At 43.2% G+C, this 17908-nt stretch overlaps 1 protein-coding gene across 1 annotated transcript; it reads left to right on the top strand.

The window, feature by feature from the left end:
- Positions 1-282: 282 nt before the first annotated feature.
- On the top strand, positions 283-17719 carry LOC128323138 (acidic mammalian chitinase-like). The gene is made up of 11 exons (XM_053245864.1): positions 283-657; positions 3247-3276; positions 4221-4422; positions 5994-6050; positions 7210-7375; positions 10598-10722; positions 13427-13550; positions 13637-13819; positions 15802-15918; positions 16814-16955; positions 17529-17719. Exons 3-11 carry the CDS (start codon positions 4346-4348, stop codon positions 17717-17719), a joined length of 1182 nt encoding a protein of 393 aa, XP_053101839.1. The 5' UTR covers positions 283-657; positions 3247-3276; positions 4221-4345.
- The last annotated feature ends 189 nt before the right edge of the window (positions 17720-17908 follow it).

Genomic DNA, 17908 nt, shown 5'->3' with positions numbered 1-17908 from the left:
AGAACAGGCAATGTACACAATGGTAATTCTCAACACTACCTTTTTCAAAGCAACTGTGATCACTTTGAATGAAGAACACTGATTTATTAAAAATAATAAAAAATAATGTGTAGGTTTTTACCTTCAAATTCCTTCGACCAATCAGAATCACTTTTATCTCTTTTAATGCTTCCCCTGTCCCTTTACCAGCCCCTTCCATTTACAAAATACAGATCTAAACTCTAACATGAAGAAGAGGAAGAAAAAATTAAGAGAAAGAAGAAGAGAGGAGGGGGAGGAAGAGGAGGCCGCAGTGGCCTACTCTCTCCTCTACCATTAGTCGGATTCCTCATAGAGTTTAAGGAAATGTTGTAATACAGAGTTCATTAGTTCAGGATTGTTTTCTCTGTTATGTGTTACATTTTTTAAATAAACATGAAGTCAAGCTTATCTTTGGTCTGTTTCTGATGTGAATTTGTTTTTTTCTTTACAGACATTCAAGACAGCCTCCCAAGCAAACCAATGGCCTGCAAAACCAGAATGGGACCAGAACCTCATAAGAATTTAAAACTTAGATCTGAATTCAAGACACATTCATATCTTTGGCCACAAATATGACCTGCAGAGATTGCAAGCAAATACTGTATATGAACAGGGATACCTATGATTGAGGAAAATGTAATCATCTGGAACTGAGCTCTCTGTCATAAGACTCTGTCACATTTGAATACTTACTCTGGTTTTCTCATTATTCTGTTAGTCTGATTTTCAAAATTGTGAAATGTATGTAGAATTTGGAATGCACATGCTGCTTCTTTAGCAGCTTTGATTTGTTTTACCTTGAAAAGATAATGAAATTCATGTGAAAACAATACTGATTTTTCTTTCATTATAAATAAATTCAGACAATAGAATAATATCTATCTATCTATCTATCTATCTATCTATCTATCTATCTATCTATCTATCTGGCATATTTATATACTGCCCCAAACTCATGTCTCTTGGCGGTTTACAATAAAATAAATTAAAATAAATTAAAACAAGAATTAAAACATTAAAACAATTTTAAACAATACAACAATTCTACAAATCTAATTAAAAGCTTAGATGAATGTGTCTTGAGGGTCCTTATGATAACTACCGGAGATGGAGAGGCTCTTCAACAGGGAGCACATCTGAAAGCCTTGGGGCAGCAATAGAAAAGAACCATCCCTGATTAGCCACCAGATCAGCTGGTGGCAACTGCAGATGGACCTCCCTGGGTGATCTCAGTAGGCAGTGGGGCTCATAAAGAAGGTGTTCTCTTAAATATCCTGGTCCTAGGCTGTTTTTAGGTTATTACCAGCACTTTGTATTTTGCCCAGAAATGTATTGGTAGCCAGTGCCGTTTTTAAAAAAATATAGGAGTAATATGGTCTCTGAGACCAACCTGGCTGCTGCATTTTGTACCAATAGCAGTTTCTGGACTATATACAAAGGTAGCCCCACACAGAGTGCATTGCAGTGTGGAGGTTCAATCTGGAGATTACCAGAGCACTACTGTTTTGAGGTCATTTATCTCAAGAAATGGACAGAGCTGGCATATCAGCTGAAGATAATAGAAAGCACCTCTGGCCACTGTCTCAGTCTTCAATACCAGAGAGAGGTTTGGATGCAGAAGCACTCCCAGGCTGCAGTCTGTGTACCTTTTTCTTCTGGAGGAGTGTGTGACCTCATCCAGAACTGGCAGATCAAAGTTGTCTCCTGAGTTCTGACTCCACACAATAAGCACCTCCATCTTATTTGGATTCAGTCTCAGTTTGTTATCCCTCATCCAGTCCATTACTGCTTCCAGGCAGGCATTTAGGGAGGTTATGTCTTTTCCTGATGACTCTGACATGGAGAAATAGATTTGGGTCTTATCAGCATACTGATAACACCCTGCACCAAATCTCCTGATGATCTCTCCCAGTGGTTTCATGTAGATGTTGAAAAGCATAGGAAACCGTATGGAGCCCTGTGGGACTCCATACAGAAGTGCTTGTTTTGACAAGCAGCAGTCTCCAAGGGACACCTTCTGAAATCTGCCCAAGAGGTAGGAGCGGAATCCCTGCAAAGCAGTGCCTTCCAATTCCCTCAGACAATTCAGAACCATACTACGGCCAATGGTATCAAAAGCTGCTGAGATAATCCAAACAAGCAAAAGAGTCACACTTCCTTTGTCAATTCCCAGTTGGAAATAATCCATCAGGCCGATCAAGGCAGTCTCCATCCCAGAGCCCACCCGAAAACCATGAAATGGTTTGAAATGGGTCTAGATAATCTGTTTCCTCCAAGACTGTCTGGAGCTGAGAGGCCACCACACTCTCAGTTACCTTGCCCAACCATGGAAGGTTGTAGATGGACCTATAATTGCTTAATTCTGAGGGATCTTCAAAAGAGGTCTAATAAGTTAAAGGCTGTCATGCAGAAGGAGTGGACTCTGTTGCTCCTGAGGGCAGGGCTAGAACCAATGAGTGCATCCCCTTGCTTTCTCCAAAAGCCTCTCCTGAAGATCAGAAGACCCTCAAGAACAAAAAGGCTTGTGAAATGAGAGGGATGCAGGGAGATGAGGGAGTCCTCTGAAATTGTGTCGAGGTGACTTTCTTGCACTCACAGTTGCCTGGTTTGGTTTGGATTCCCAGAGGATCCAGTCTGTAATGTATGCTTAAGTAGGTGACAGCCTAATTAACATTAATGGGAGTTTTTCTGTGAATCCAGGGCTATGCTGAAGCATCTGTTTAAAATTCAGATAAAATAAACTTTAGAAATAGCCTTTCCCTCTGCATAACAAAATACAATTTGTTTATGTCATGTTACATAAAATCATGTAAAGCCAACACTTATTTTTATCCTTGAAGATAAATCTATTTTCTGTCCCTGGATTTATTATGCAGCTAGCTGTGTATTTTGGCTAGCAGACATATGCCACTTAAGCAGGTGTGTGGTTCCCATGCTGATAACCTAACCATTTATAAGGCAGTGTTGGATTTCTCCAGGTGGGCCATTTCCTCTGAAGAACAGATAGGGAAAATGCTGCTATGGGCAAGTGAGTGTTTCTGCATTTTATTTTATTTTACATCTTATGGGGAAAAACACACTTTTTCCTGTCAAGGGAGATGAAATTTGAGCATAGAGAACATAATCAGGTCTGCTGTGGGAATGTTTTGGACAATCCTTGGAATGGGACACTTAGCAAAATGAATTGGGTAGTTTTGATGTATTATTTGTTTTTATCTTTTGCAGGTCTGGCCATTTTGCTGCACTTGCAGCTTGGTAAGCAGAATTCTATAGACCCTAAAGGGGTACTGTCTGGAGGGGGGGGAGGACCAATATACTTCAAATTTTATGTTTTAATTTGTGCACCATAGTGACTGTTGTCATATTGGTATGTGAGTGGCAGCACTAAGCAGAAGTGAATGCAATATTGAGGGACCATATCTTTGCATGATGTCAATCTATGAAGGCCATCAAATTCTATAGAGCTATTTTGTTTTATTTTTGCAGAGGCCTAATTGTTCACTTAATTGTCCATTGATCTGAAATAAAGTACAATGTGGATACAATTGATAGACAAGGTTCAGTTGTGAGGATGGCTATAAGAAGAGATATGTTAGAGATGGATGGTTTATTGGTCTTGCCCAGTTTCACATCATAAACAGCCACCAGCTTTATCCTTCAAGCATACTTACCACTGAGGCCACAAGAATATAACACATTTACTGGGCAAGATCAATAACCCATCCATCTCTAACCTATCTCTCTTTATAGCCATCCTTCACAGTGCCCACTTTAAAGTACTTATTTGATCATTTACTATGACTAACAGTAAATCTGTGAAAAAGCTGTGTTGACTAGAATGGGGCATATTTGATTTGCATTAATAATATTTAGATGCATTCAGAGTTCAGCCTAGAAAGAGGAATTAATATCACTTGTGATAATACTTCAGCAGTAAGACAGACAGATGTGCACAGTCATGCTGAAGAGGCAAAGCTTCTTTTTGATTCCTTTTTTCCTTTATTCTGGGGGCTGTTTTTACCAGTAATTTAGTGTCAGACTCTGGGACCAGCTCACATGAAACTTCAAGTATGTAGGTCCTATGCATGGAGTGGGTGGATGAAGATGTCTTTGTTGGGCTCTGGAACCTGATCTAGTCTTTCCATGGAGTAGTACTTGCCTATAGCATCCAGTGTCACCATGTTTTTTCTTCCTCCCAGGTGCTTCCTACAAATTGGTCTGTTACTTCACAAACTGGTCCCAGTACAGACCTGACCCTGCCAGATATAAACCAGCAAATGTGAACCCATGCCTGTGCACACATGTCATCTATGCCTTTGCTACCATGAGCAACAATAAAATCGCTCCCTACGAATGGAATGATGATGTTCTCTATCCACAGTTCAATGGCTTAAAAGAATAGTTAGTAATTTCTTTAAGCACTTAATAGGCCACACATCTGTAGATAATAAGAAGCAATATAGTTTGCATACCTGCCAAGATTCACCTGAATGGGAAAACAGGGACATGTTGGCAGGTATGAGTTTGGTCAACTGGAGAAGGCTGGCTCAGACCCGCTCTGAATATCAAAGCTCCCTGGCTGTAGAATTTTGGTTTATTTTTCAAAAGGAAAACTGCTGCCATGTACTCATATTAGAAATTGAAAAGCTGGGAATGATTCCCTATGCCCTGCTCACTAATGGTCAGAAGAAAGAACTATTTGATTCAATTAATGGAATCTGTAGTGAATTTACCTTTCATTGAATTGATTGAAGAGTAAGAGGGAAGCCAGTTAAATTCAGATTCCTACTCAATTCACTGTTCATGAAGGACACAGTCCAGAGTCTTCATGGACATGGGAATTGGGTAGTTTCAGAGATCCAGTCCTGTGCTACTGTCTCCTACATCATTCAAAGTCTCCTGCAGTCCATGAATCTGGGCCACCCATCACTGAAGTAAACTACTAGGGATGTGCACAGACTGATTTTTTTTATTCAATTTGTGCCGAAAACAAATCACCTCTGATTTGTTTTGTATCCAAATCTATCCCCTCCAAATCACCCCAGACTCAATTTGTATTTGTTTTGGTTCGATTTGGATTCAGACTTATTTGGTCCACTTAACAAGGTTAAGGTTGGCACTGTCAAAAAGGCAGTCAAAATGAAGAGAAGAAATGAAGGTGTGAAATGAATCCTCATAGGGATTCATTGAGGGAACGTTATTATACACCAAAGAATCCAAACACTTGAAAAATAGTGACCACACATTTTGCTCCATAACTCCACTTCTACAAGGGCTAGAGCTTAGATTTTTTTTTTTTAGATGAAAGCTGGGAATCAGGGGAATTAATAAGGAGGGATCCTTATTAATTAATAGGAGGGATCCAAATCTCAAATCAATTTGAATTGAATCAGGTGTGATTCGATTTGTACCCAAATCTAGCCAATGGACCACAGGCTGATTTGTTTTGTCTCCAAATCACCTGAATCAGCTAGATTCGGGTACAAATCGATTTGTAACCGAATCAATTTGCACATCCCTAGAAACTACCAAATTATCCTTCTGCACTTTCTAAAAATATAAAGCTGCCTTAGACCAAGTCAGACCATTGGTTCATCTAGCCCAGTGCTGTTTATTCAAGCTGGCAGCAGCTTTTTAAGGGTCCAGACAGAACAGTATTTTTCAGCTCTCCCGCCTGAGATCCTTGAGCTAGAGCTGCTGGAGTTTGAGTCTGGGGCATTCTTCCTGCAAAGCATGTGCTCTAACCATAGAGTTATGGACCTTTCAAATGTCTCCTGTCCTGATTTCCATCTGCCACTTTTGTGTTCTTCTCTTTGTTCTAGGATCTGCCACCTCTCAACAAAGAGGGGCTGACCTTAGTTGACCTTAGCACTCAGACCAGCTGTAAAATAATGTTGATGTGAAAAACAATAAGCTCAGACTCCTAATTAATTACATCTCATTCCCCACTTCCCTGCCCTGCTCTTCTTTAGCAATGAAAACATGGTCACCCTGTTGGCCATCGGAGGATGGAACTTTGGCACCCAGAAGTGAGTTTTTTACCCCTTCCCCTGAGATGTATTATGATGAAGGAGATAGGAAGAGGGAGTTGGTGCAGCTGTTGCTGACACTGGCTAACATCCTGACTGCTTTTACTAGAAGTCCTATTGAAATTCCGTGGTCCTTTAAACTACTCCCTGAGCAACAAGTACCATTCAGTAAGTTAATCTGGATGTTAGTCACTGTGATGAAGAGGCAATGAATTAATGGAAGGGGTGGAGATAGTGATGCTGCTGCTCTAATGAGGAGACTACTCTGATGATACAGGAGGAGAGTTTAGAAGAGTCAGAGGGAAGAATGGGGTGAGTAAACAGTAATATTTAGAAGTGTAGCAAGCTGGCAGCAAGCTGGCAGAAGTTGAAACAGATTTTTTTATTTATATAAAATATGTATATCCTACCCTTTCAATACAATATTGCTCAGGGCAATAAAAAACAATAAAATGGATAAAACAACACAAAATTAATAAATTCTGTTAAAAACTAGATCCAGTTAAAATCAGATATACTAGAACAGATAAATTTTTTTAAAGAACTAAAAATAGCTCTAAAAAGATGGCTTTTCAATCATTTCTTAAAAACCCAGGGGGAGGGAACATGGCGACGTTCATCTGGGAGGGCATTCCAAAGCTGAGGGGCTATAACCAAAAAGGCTCTGTCCTGCCTACCGGATCTCAGTGAATGGTGAGGCCACAATCAGGGCCTGAGATGTAGAACAGAGGGCCCTAGCAAATTCATGTGTGAATGTAGTCCAACAGATACCCAGGACCCAAGCCAGGTCCCATTAAAGGTCAAAGCCAGCACTTTGAATCTGGCCCAGAAGCAAATTAGTAGCCATTGAAGCTGTTGCAGGATTGGTGTAATACTCATGAAGTGACTAGTGCCCATGAATATTCTTGCTGCATTATTCAGGCCCAGCTGAAGCTTTTGAACAATCTTCAAGGCCAGTCTCATGCAGAGCACATTGCAGTAATCCTGTATGGATGTCACCAATGCACGAGTGACTGATGCCAGCTGCAGCTGGTAGAAGGCATTCTTGCACACTGCTACCACCTGTGCCTCCAAGGACCACGTTGAGTTCAGTCATTGCTTAAACTTGTGCTTCACAATATCCAACTCACTTGATAAGTAAGAAATTTGGTCTTGTCAGGTTCACTACAATGGTTGCTACACCTGCTAATCGCCAGACTTTCATCAATTCTGTGATTGCTTACCTTCGTCAATATGGGTTTGATGGGATTGACCTGGACTTTGAATACCCAGGGTCTCGGGGCAGCCCTCCTGAGGACAAGCATCGTTTTACTCTCTTAGTCCAGGTGAGACAGCAATGGCTTGCTCCGTGCCCTTTGAACATTATATTTTGCTTGCCTGTCATGCCAAAGAAGCATGTCTTTGTAGAAAGCATAGCAATGTTTTAGAAAATATTAAGAGTTATAGAGAAATGGTCTGGCTCCTTATAGAAGAAGGCTCTCATCTTCACTGAACTCTTTTTCAAGCTAGTTCTTAAGATTATGACACACATTAGAAATGTGCAACATGCATACATTGGGAATGAATGATGAACAGCCCAACTTTAATCCTCAACATTTGCTCCATCATATCTGCCTGATAATGGTGGTATGCAATGTCCTTTCAACACTGACATGTCTTGTGATATTGCTGTGGCAAACACAGCTGCTGACAGATATATTGTGACTGTGTCGGTGGAGAAATTAACATAAAGTACTGCATGTTTGAATAGGTTTAGTTGGCAAATTTTGAATAGGTTTAGTTGGCAGACCTAAAGGTTTAGTTGATTAATTGAAGGGGCAACCATTAACCAATAAGGCAAAAATTGAATGGTATTGGTTTATCTTTTTGAAGCCATTTTGATGTTAGTGTGTGTGTCATTCTAATAAGGAATGAAAAGAAAAATATGAAAGATATTTTTCTTTTAACAGTGAGTGATAGCTATTGTTTATTAAATTGAAAATTATTGCACACTTCCTTCAAAGTACCTGCACTGAGTTTTGGGGGTAAATGTATTTACATTTAAATGATTGCGTAATCTGTTAAAAGGCATCTCTAAGTGCCATTAAAATCAGGGGGACTGTGGACTGGTTCAGACACACATTTCCTACTCCAACTTCTTGCTTGTGGTAGCAAACATGACTTGTCCCCTTAGCTAAGCAGGGCCCACCCTGGTTGCATATGAATGGGAGACTTGATGTGTGAGCCCTGTAAGATATTCCCCTCAGGGGATGGAGCCGCTCTGAGAAGAGCAGAGGTTTCAAGTTCCCTCCCTGGCTTCTCCAAGATAGGGCTGAGAGAGACTCCCGCCGGCAACCCTGGAGAAGCCTCTGCCAGTCTGTGAAGACAGTACTGAACTAGGTAGACCAATGGTCTGATTCAGTATATGGCAGCTTCCTATGTCCCTATCTGTCATTAACAACTCCTTTATAAGAACAAATGGAATGTGTGAATGTGTTGGTTTTGTAGTAGATTATGGCATCACTTTTCCAGATACTTACAAAAATTGATCCCATTTAGCTGCATAGTTGCACATTACATTTCCTCATGTGCACTGGTACTCAAGGGGTTGCCAGCATAGCTTTCAACAGCAAGAGACACAATGCGGTCGTTCTCATGACCTCACGCCACCACTGGGAAGACCTGAAGGGAAGGCAGGAGCTCGCCAGGGCGCTTTCCAGACTAGATCCTACAATGGGGTCAGGATGTATCTCGGAAGTGTGCATCCACACTTCCTGCATCATGACACCGCAGTCCCTACATGGACAGCAGGGTGCTGTTCACATTTCCCATGCCTTGTCGTGAAGTTAACCGCTGCGATATAGAGCAAGGACGTCATCTATCTGGTGTGAAAAAGTTGCTGTTCTTTCAGGTTGTTAGTTGCTGCGAGACTGCTCCCTCTGCTGTTTACGTTCCAAATGCAACTTGTCCAAATGGAGGCATTTTGCTGCTAATGAGCAGCTAGTCTGGAAAGCGCCCTCCCTTCCCCACCAGATGAATGTCGTCATCTTTGCCTTCGTTGCGCCATGCACCCACATGGGTGGCAGTGTGGCGAAGACAAAAGCTGGGAGCAAGAGGACTTCCCCCTCCTGCATGTTGGGGGTTGTAATTTTACCCCCCCCCCCGTTAATTAGCAGAGCACTAAAGAAGCTACCCACTCTAGTTACAGAGTAGAATGCAGAGTTTAGTTGTTGCAGCTGTTTAGAGAAGACACGTGGAGATCCTTGTAGAACTAAATACTAATTATTTATTGGTGAAGTACACTTTGGATAGAAGACCTAATCCTTAATCTAAAGAACTACATAATGAATAGGTAGGGAGAGAGAGAGATGTTTCCATCTGCTCTCTAAGAGGAAAAGAAGGGAATCTGACTCTTACAGGAAATACCTGAAGAGTCCAATCAGGGGTCATAGAGTAGAGACAGGAAGAACAGCTAGGGAGACCCTTACTCACTAGCTCTACTCCCAATGCCCCTAGTGGTCATTAGGATAGTTGGTGCAAAAGGTCGTTGCACTGGAAATGCATCTTCAACACTGCATCCGAATGTGCCTCTTGCTATGAGTGTGGCAGTCCCGCCGGCTCACTGCCAGAAATGGTGGTGGGCCAGGCGGAAACCTGGGGGCAATTGTTCATGCAATTGCCTACCGAGGTAAAACAAACCACATGTTCATTTTTTCTTGGTAAAAAGTTGGGCTACCCACTTCTGGAGCAGCCAGGAGTCCTCTGCTTCCGGCACTCCAGACGACATGAGCTGCCTGGGGTAATCCAGGCGGCTCGTGACATGAGAACAGCCTCAGTGTCTGAGTCAACCCTTAGCTCCAATGAAATGTGTTTAGAAATGAAATGCCAATCACAGAGTCTCATATCCTTTTCCAGTTTTGCTTCTTCCACATCAAAAGCAAGATGCTTGTTTCCTCCTGAGTACTTGCTTATGCTCAGATTGTAAGAGGATATGAAATGCCTTCACATTTGATAGTGAAATATGATGCTCGCTGCTTTGAAATAACAGGACGACAAGCATGGTAGTGTGCTTGGTTAGTTAAAAAGGCAGTGACTGAAGAAGTGCCTTCGGAATTCCTTGCTGTGCAGAATTGCGTGGGTCAGGTGGAAGGTTCATATATCCTCATTTCAAATAAGTGGAATCTTCAGACTAATAAGTTAAAAGGATCTTTTGCAAACAAGCCAGATACATAAAATATCCCCTGATAACTGAGCAAAGAGGCACCTCTTAAAAGTGGTGATCCGCTTTATTTAGCAGGGGGAGAGCAACTGGCCCTCTCCAACCCCAGCACAGCATCCCTCCAGTGGCTGTTGCTGGTGTCTTTCTTATGTTTCTTAGACTGTGAGCCCTTTGGGGACAGGCAGTCAATTAATTAATTAATTAATTAATTTCTGTATGTAAACCGCTTTGGGAACTTTGGTTGAAAAGCGATATATAAATACTCATCATATTCATAAAAGTCTCACACATAATGGTTAACTTGGAAGGAATGTGGCTGTTAACAGCAATCTTCAATGTCATTCTCCAGGAAATGCGGGCTGCTTTCTCAAATGAAGCCACCAAGAGTGGGCGTCCCAGGCTGTTGATCACAGCTGCTGTGTCTGCTGGCAAAGCAACTATTGATGCTGGATATGAAATTGCTGAGATAGGAAAGTAAGTGGATCATATATCAAATAGTGTGCTTAAAGTGATAGAACATAGTCAGGAATATCATGTTTTTGTTTCCTTTGGCTGACAGTCTATTGTAAAACATTTACAGTAAATAAGATCATTTCTAGAGTGTGGTAAAGCTTTCACAGTTTTTTAAAATGTTTGGTATACTTTTAGGCATAAGCAGAATATGAAACTGTATGGTCCCCCCCCCCCAATTTTCTTTTGTGTCAGTAGTTAATTTTATAAAAATAATGATGGAGATTAAAACTTTCTGGAGGTCTTGCCCTAACAGCTCAATTTGCTAACCCCAGATGTGCATTTATTAAATTGACAGATGCCCACAGAAAAATAAATCTCTACACAGAATAAAACTTGAAATATTAGTGCAGTCTGACAAAGTGAGTATTCAACATAAATATTCAAAATTTTAGGTGCAACATTTCTGACTGACCACTAAAGGCCCTTTCAGACTTTTAATTCTGCATTGTCTGAGTATATAAAGATGAGAGTAGGATCACGTCCATTGACAATCCCATCTATCTATCTATCTATCTATCTATCTATCTATCTATCTATCTATCTATCTATCTATCATGTTTATGTCCAATCCCACCAGTGCAATACTCCTTGGGGCAGCTCAAAATTATAAAACTCATGGAAAAATAGACCCAGTCAAAGTTTTGAAAGGCGTTCCAGTGAGCAATGGAGGTTATTGATCACATGGAAGAACCTATGAATTCACAACTACAGTTGCATAGGAACCCATTTTAGAGCTTCAGCTAAATGCATGAAGGTCAGGGCCAGTGATTATGAATGACTCTACTCCTGTGCAGTCCTAACATAGTCTAAGGGCACACTACATGGTCTGGGCATGGAGATTGCACACCCAGACATGCAGCTGCCTTCTCTGGCAGCGCGGGGGGCTGGGTAGTGGCAGAGGAAGGCTGGGGGTGGCCTGTGTTTGGCCATTCCCATGGCCCCCTGGCCCCGCCCCCATGTCTGATGTCAGACACAGGGGGTGGCTAGCCATGCCCCCTGCGTTTGAAGTCAGATGTGGGACCGTGGTCTCCCTCCCAAACAGGGCTGCATGGCCCCGTTTGGAAAGGAGATTGGCCAGTGCTGTGGTGGGCAGCACGGGCCAGAGTGACTCTCCCTGCCTTTAAAGGCAGGGAGAGCCTTTCCTGCCCCGCTACTAATGTAGAATGTGCTCCCTGCTGAGATATGATCCTGCCCATCTATGGCAATTTTCAAAAAACGTCTGAAAACCCATCTTTTCGCCCAAGCTTTCTCAGCTTCCTAAAAATTTTAAGTTTTAATCTCTGGTTTATTTTTAAATTTTTAAATTGTTTTAAGTTTTTTGTATATATTTTTAAACTAGTAATTTTTAGCCCGTTATAATAACGGGCGCTAGCCTTAAGGTGAAAAGAGATTTATTTATGGCCCCGCCCCCTGAGTGCGGCCGCAAGCGGGCCCAGTCCTTTCCTGTTCGGCCGCCGCAGCTACCGCCACCTCTTGCTGAGGCCGCAGCCGCCATCGGGGCTAGTCGCCCCGCCACCGCCTCACCCGGACTCTCGCCGGTGTCGCGGCCGCCGCCATCGGGGCCAGTTGCCCCACTGCGGCCACTGCTACCTTTGGCCAAGGCCGCGGCTCCGCCGCCGCCTCGGCCGCACTCTCCTCCTGCCATTGGCGGCGGCCGCTTCTCCTCGGCCCGCCGCTTCTGCTCCTCCCGGCCCTCTCGCCGTAACGCCGGCGGCCGCCATCGGAGCCAGTTGCTCCACCGTGGCTACCGCCTGGTCCAACATGGCCGCCCGTCTCTGGGCGGCCGTATCTTTTTCGCCCGATCTGGGCATGCGCTCTGCGCATGCCCAGAACAGGCGAAAAAGACACGGGCGGCACGGCCGCACGCCCAAGGCTTTTATGGTAGAGGATTGTTTTGTGCTATTGTTAACCACCCAGAGACAAAAGTTTGGGGCAGTGTACAAATCTGATAGATAGATAGATAGATAAATTTGGGAAGGAGATCAGCCTCGCTGCATTGGCAGGGAGAGTCACTCTGGCACTGGCCAATTTCGGTCCCAAACAGGGCCATGTGGTTCCATTTGGGAGTGAAATAACGCCTCCCCCCCATGTCTGACGTTAGACATGGGGTGTGTGTCTGGGGCCATGAGGTGCAGCTCCTGGTGGTGACGGCCCGGATTCTTTGAACTCATTTGCCCAATGATGGCTCTGCCCTTGTGGCTGGGACATGTAGCCCTGCCCCCCAGAACTCAGCCCCGCTCCCTGAACTCTTATAATGCACCACACGAGTGTGCAGTGCATTATGGGGATTCCCCTAATGCCGGCCAGGACTCCCACAGTCTTCCAGTCCTGGCTGCAAATGGCTGGTGCTGGCAGACAATCAGAAAACTGGGACTAAAGGAGCACTCACTCCCTTAACCCCATTTAAGAGGCAGGGCTCTTTGGCAGGTCTGCTGCCGCGTCACTGCCAGCCACTCGGTTACCATGGGCTCACATGCATAGAAAAGAGCAGGCTTGGCTGCCTTAGCACACTCTTGGCTGCGTGCATGAACAGTTTCTTTGTGTAATGTGCAACAGCCAATGTGAGAGCTGGGATCAACCCACCAGGAGCACTACCATCTTTATTTCGGGATATGGATTCATTGAGCAAACTTATTGATCTGTTATTTTGTTTAATTCACACAAGGGTTATGGATTTCATAAATGTGATGACCTATGATTTCCATGGAGGATGGGACACCTTCACGGGACACAACAGCCCGCTGCATGTTGGATCTGCAGACAAAGGAGATTTTGTGTACTTCAACTGCGTAAGGGAACAAATTCACAAAACTATTGTTTGGTTAGAGTTTGTGAAAGTGGTCAATGTATTATTATTATTACTTCCTCTTGAAAGGAATTTGCTATGAAATACTGGCTAGAAAATGGAGTTCCAGCTGAGAAGCTCATCATGGGGTTTCCTACCTATGGCCGCACCTTCAGGCTTACTACCACAGACACATCTGTTGGTGCTCCAGCATCTGGTGCTGGATCCATTGGAACTTACACAAGGGAAGCTGGTTTCTGGGCTTATTATGAGGTAAATAAAACCTAAACACTGGTACTGCATTTTAAAGTTTGTATATAAATTTGAATATGTGTATACATGCCTTTTTCTCTGCAAGACAAAATTGATTTGTTCCAGTAACTTCATTGCAATGAAGTTATAGCTTTAAAGCTGCATGTGCTACACAACTGAATGGGACATTTGCTGCAGCAAATTTTACGAATCATGCAATAAGAAGCTGAAGTGAGTTCAACAAAAGAAACTTTACTTGAAGTATACAATCCTTAGAACCTTATCTCAAAATGGCTGCCACTTGAGCTTTCTGGTCCTTGAGTGTCAACTGCTGTCAGATGACCAACTGGTGCCCCTCTCTTCTCTCACTCCGCCCCCAAATTATTTTCTTCTTTCAAATATTTCCCTCTTTCTTATTTTTCTGATGAGAAAGATATGCAGCGTAGTGCCATTTTGCCTTCCTTCTTCTGCAGGGCATCCATATGGGTGGGTGGATGCTGAATGGGTTGTTGGCCTGTGCCTGAGAACTGCCTCACAATCTACTGCCTGAGGCAGCCTGTTTCACCCTGCTTCATGGTAGGACCAGTACTCTGTGTGTCCCTCAGAAATGTTTCCCTCCATACAACTACTCATGCAACATTTTCGTTCCTACATTGAGTCACTGACTCAGACTGATGTCCTAAAAAGCACATGCAATTTGAGGGACTGTGAGGGCGTTATGACTCTGCCTTACTTTCCCGCTGCATGCACATTGTTGCACATGAGTCATTAGACTTCTGAGCATTGCTCATGCTCTGGAAGGGCTTTGCAAGATTGTAAAACATCTCTGATCCTCAGCAGTGCGTTTCTGATCTTGTAGGTGAGCAGCACTTGGAAGTCTAAAAGCTCTTGCACAACAATGTGCGTACACAGAGAGAAAGGCAGAGTTGTATGAGGGTTCCCATGAATTGCACACACTTAGTAAGGATGTCAGCCAGTGTTTACAGAGCTGATTCAAAGGAAGTCGTAGAAGAAACATAACTGACACACTCTACCCTCACATTCTACTGTAACATTATTATCCTCTTTGCGAGCTTGTTTGCTATAAGGACACCAGGCATTCTAAAGGATTAATGTTAGCTTATTTCCCAAGGAGCTGGTCCAGTTCATTCATCCAAAATCTATTCCACATGGTGCACCCTCCCTGTTTCTAGGACATGGATTGCATTACATGGAGAATGCAAAATGTGGTGAACATCTGAGTGAACACTGAAAACAACAAAACCCAGTGCCCCATGGGCTTGTCGTTCTGGGTGTGGTTCCCTATGTGCACTATGCCACAATGCACTCTGAGCCACCCTGGTGCCCCCGCCCCCGCAGTGGAGTTATGGGGCTGCTGAAATTCCCCATTATTACCTATGGGGGGAAAGCTTAAAGACGCAAACTTCAGTAAAAAAAATTAAATCACCCCTTTCTCCAATTTTTTTGAAATCTGGGTGGTAGCAGGCACCCATTGGGGCACTACCACCTGAACCACTCTTCTGCCCCCCAACCCCCTTTCTGCCCCCAATCTGCCACAAAGACATGCCAACTTTGATTTAAAAAACAACACCACTTTGCCCAATTTCTTTGAAATTTGGGTGGTAGCTTCCACCATTGGGCACCACCACCCACTCCACACTTTTGCCCCCATAACCCCCTTTCTTTGCCCCAAATTGATTCAGATTCAGAAAATTCAGGTGAAAATCAAATCTGGGTGATTTTGGGGGGGGGATTTGGACCCAAAACAAATTGGGGGTGATTCAATTCGGGTACACATTGAATGAAAAAAATCAATTCATGCAAATCCCTAATCTCTGGAGATAATTAGGGTGCACTGTGCTGGGGAAATTCTGAATGCCTGACCCAGCCCAAGATGTGTATGTAGGATTATAAATAGACTGGTCTGAAAAACTTGCAGATTCTTCACATTTGTGTATACAGTCATTTGGCACTATTTGTGAACATGAGCCTTCTCTTGACAGATTTGTACATTCTTACCAGAAGCTACAATTGTCTGGATTGAAGATCAGAAAGTCCCTTATGCTTTCAAGGGGAATGAGTGGGTTGGGTTTGACAATCTAACCAGCTATAAGTACAAGGTATGGTAAATCTTTCTTGTGTTTGTAAGAGGTATATCTGTCTCCATGCAACTTTTACCAGAAATATCTTTAAGGAATAAAATGTCTCCTAAGGTGGGGAAAGGACATATAAGTGATGCCTACACTAATCTCTGGATATTTTTTTGCAGGTCAGTTGCTGGATGAATCAACTTTAAGTTAGCATTGACTTGCGAATGTAGCCCAGCCTTTTAAAATTCTGGCTTAGTCCAGTACCTATGCTTCACACAGTTATCATGAAGGGCTGTGTTCCCCTATTGCCCCCCCACCCACAAAGGCAAGAGACAGGAATTGGAATTGGGATGAAAAGGGCCACAACCTTATTTAATTAAGATTACAACACTGCAAGCATGGGAATTGGCACTTCACCCTGCAACAGCATGGGTCCACACTAAGGTTTAGACCCTTTCTGGGATTCCTGCTTAAATCTATAGGGCAAATGCTCCAGTGTTCACAGCAATGTCCTTGTCCTAAAGCCAAGGACTGCTCTTCCTAGCTACTTAAGCAATATCAACGTACAGACTGCAACCTTGGCAGTCCTAAACTGTGAAGCCTTTGAGGTTGGCAGTGTTTCCAAGTTAAGGAACCCTAGACAAAACTCCTTGTGCTGTATATCCTCCAGGGCTTGCCTGTGAGTCTCTTTAATTTGTTCAGTGGACAAATGGTGGCTGGGAAGAAGCCGGTGCAATGTGCGCTACTTGGCTCTGCCTCCTCAGCGCCTCCAAGCCAATTGCATCTTCCCGCTTGCATCCTCCAAGGGGCAGGGCAAATCCGTTGCGCTGACAGGGCTGGGTGATCGGTGGCATTCTCAGATCCCACATCATACAGCTTTAGTGCAGGCAACTTACCTTAAATCTTGCACTTGCTTTCTGCACAGGTTGAATTTTTGAAAGCAAACAATTTTGGGGGTGCCATGGTCTGGGCCATTGACCTGGATGATTTCCTGGGCACTTTCTGCAATGAGGGGGAATATCCTCTCATATCATATTTGAAGCAACTCCTTGACATACAGACTCCAGGTAGGTTAATTTATTGAAAAGAATTATGTATGTATACACATATGCACAGAGAGACATGCACACCAGCTATTTAAGGAACACACCTGGAGATCACTGTAGTCTAAATTACTTAACTAGTTTATTGACGATAATACATTAGGATAGGAAAGATCTAATCCTATCTAATAGCTACATAATGAATAAGCAGGAAAAGAGAGAGATGTTTCCACCTTCTCTATAGGAGGAAAGGAAGAGGACTGACTCAGGAAGTACCTGAGGAGTCAAAGCAGGAGTCAGAGTAGAGGCAAGCAGGGACATGTAAGGAGACCCTTACTAACTACCTCTATTCCCAATGCTCCTCATGGTCATTAAGATAGTTGGTGCAAAAGGGTGATATCATTGGAACTCTATCTCCAACAGCAAGTTTCCAAATGCAATGTTTTAGCAAAGGGTGACACTTCAATGCATATCCAACCTATTTGGGAAAAAACCCATCTATGATCCCTCGAAGTCACCGAGGTTGCCATGGAGCAACTTCTGAAACGTATATGACATCTCTGAAATGTTGTCCTTGGTTATTTTCTTCATCCCTAGACTGTGTACCTCCACCCCCTCCAACAGTCCCACCTCCCCTTATTTTCTGTGAAGGGAAAGCTGATGGTATCTATGCCAATCCAGATGACAAATCGAAGTTCTACGAGTGCTTCGGTGGCAACACAATCCTCAAGAGTTGTGGAGACAGTTTGGTGTTTGATGAGAGCTGTAAATGTTGTAACTGGCCTTGAGCTTGTGGCTACCAATAGTAACTAAATAAAAAGGAGATGGAATAGCATCCAGGACTTCTAAGAGAATAAATGAACCAAGTGGCTAGTGTGCAGGAGATGGCAATGGTAAACCCTTCCTGTATTCTACCCAAAAGAAAACCACATGGCTCTGTGGTTGCCAGGAGTCAAAACTGACTTGATAGCACAACT

This window comes from Hemicordylus capensis, chromosome 4 (assembly GCF_027244095.1).
Source record: "Hemicordylus capensis ecotype Gifberg chromosome 4, rHemCap1.1.pri, whole genome shotgun sequence".
Lineage (NCBI taxonomy): Eukaryota > Metazoa > Chordata > Lepidosauria > Squamata > Cordylidae > Hemicordylus > Hemicordylus capensis.
The sequence above is the reverse complement of the archived record's forward strand: the minus strand, read 5'-3'. Positions and strand labels throughout refer to the sequence as shown.

Excerpts from the sequence above, each read along its gene's own strand:
- LOC128323138 (XM_053245864.1), top strand. The coding sequence starts at position 4,346 with ATGAGCAACAATAAAATCGCTCCCTACGAATGGAATGATGATGTTCTC. Across the intron at positions 7,376-10,597 it reads GTTTTACTCTCTTAGTCCAG|GAAATGCGGGCTGCTTTCTC; the intron begins GTGAGACAGCAA and ends GTCATTCTCCAG. Across the intron at positions 13,820-15,801 it reads GTTTCTGGGCTTATTATGAG|ATTTGTACATTCTTACCAGA; the intron begins GTAAATAAAACC and ends TTCTCTTGACAG.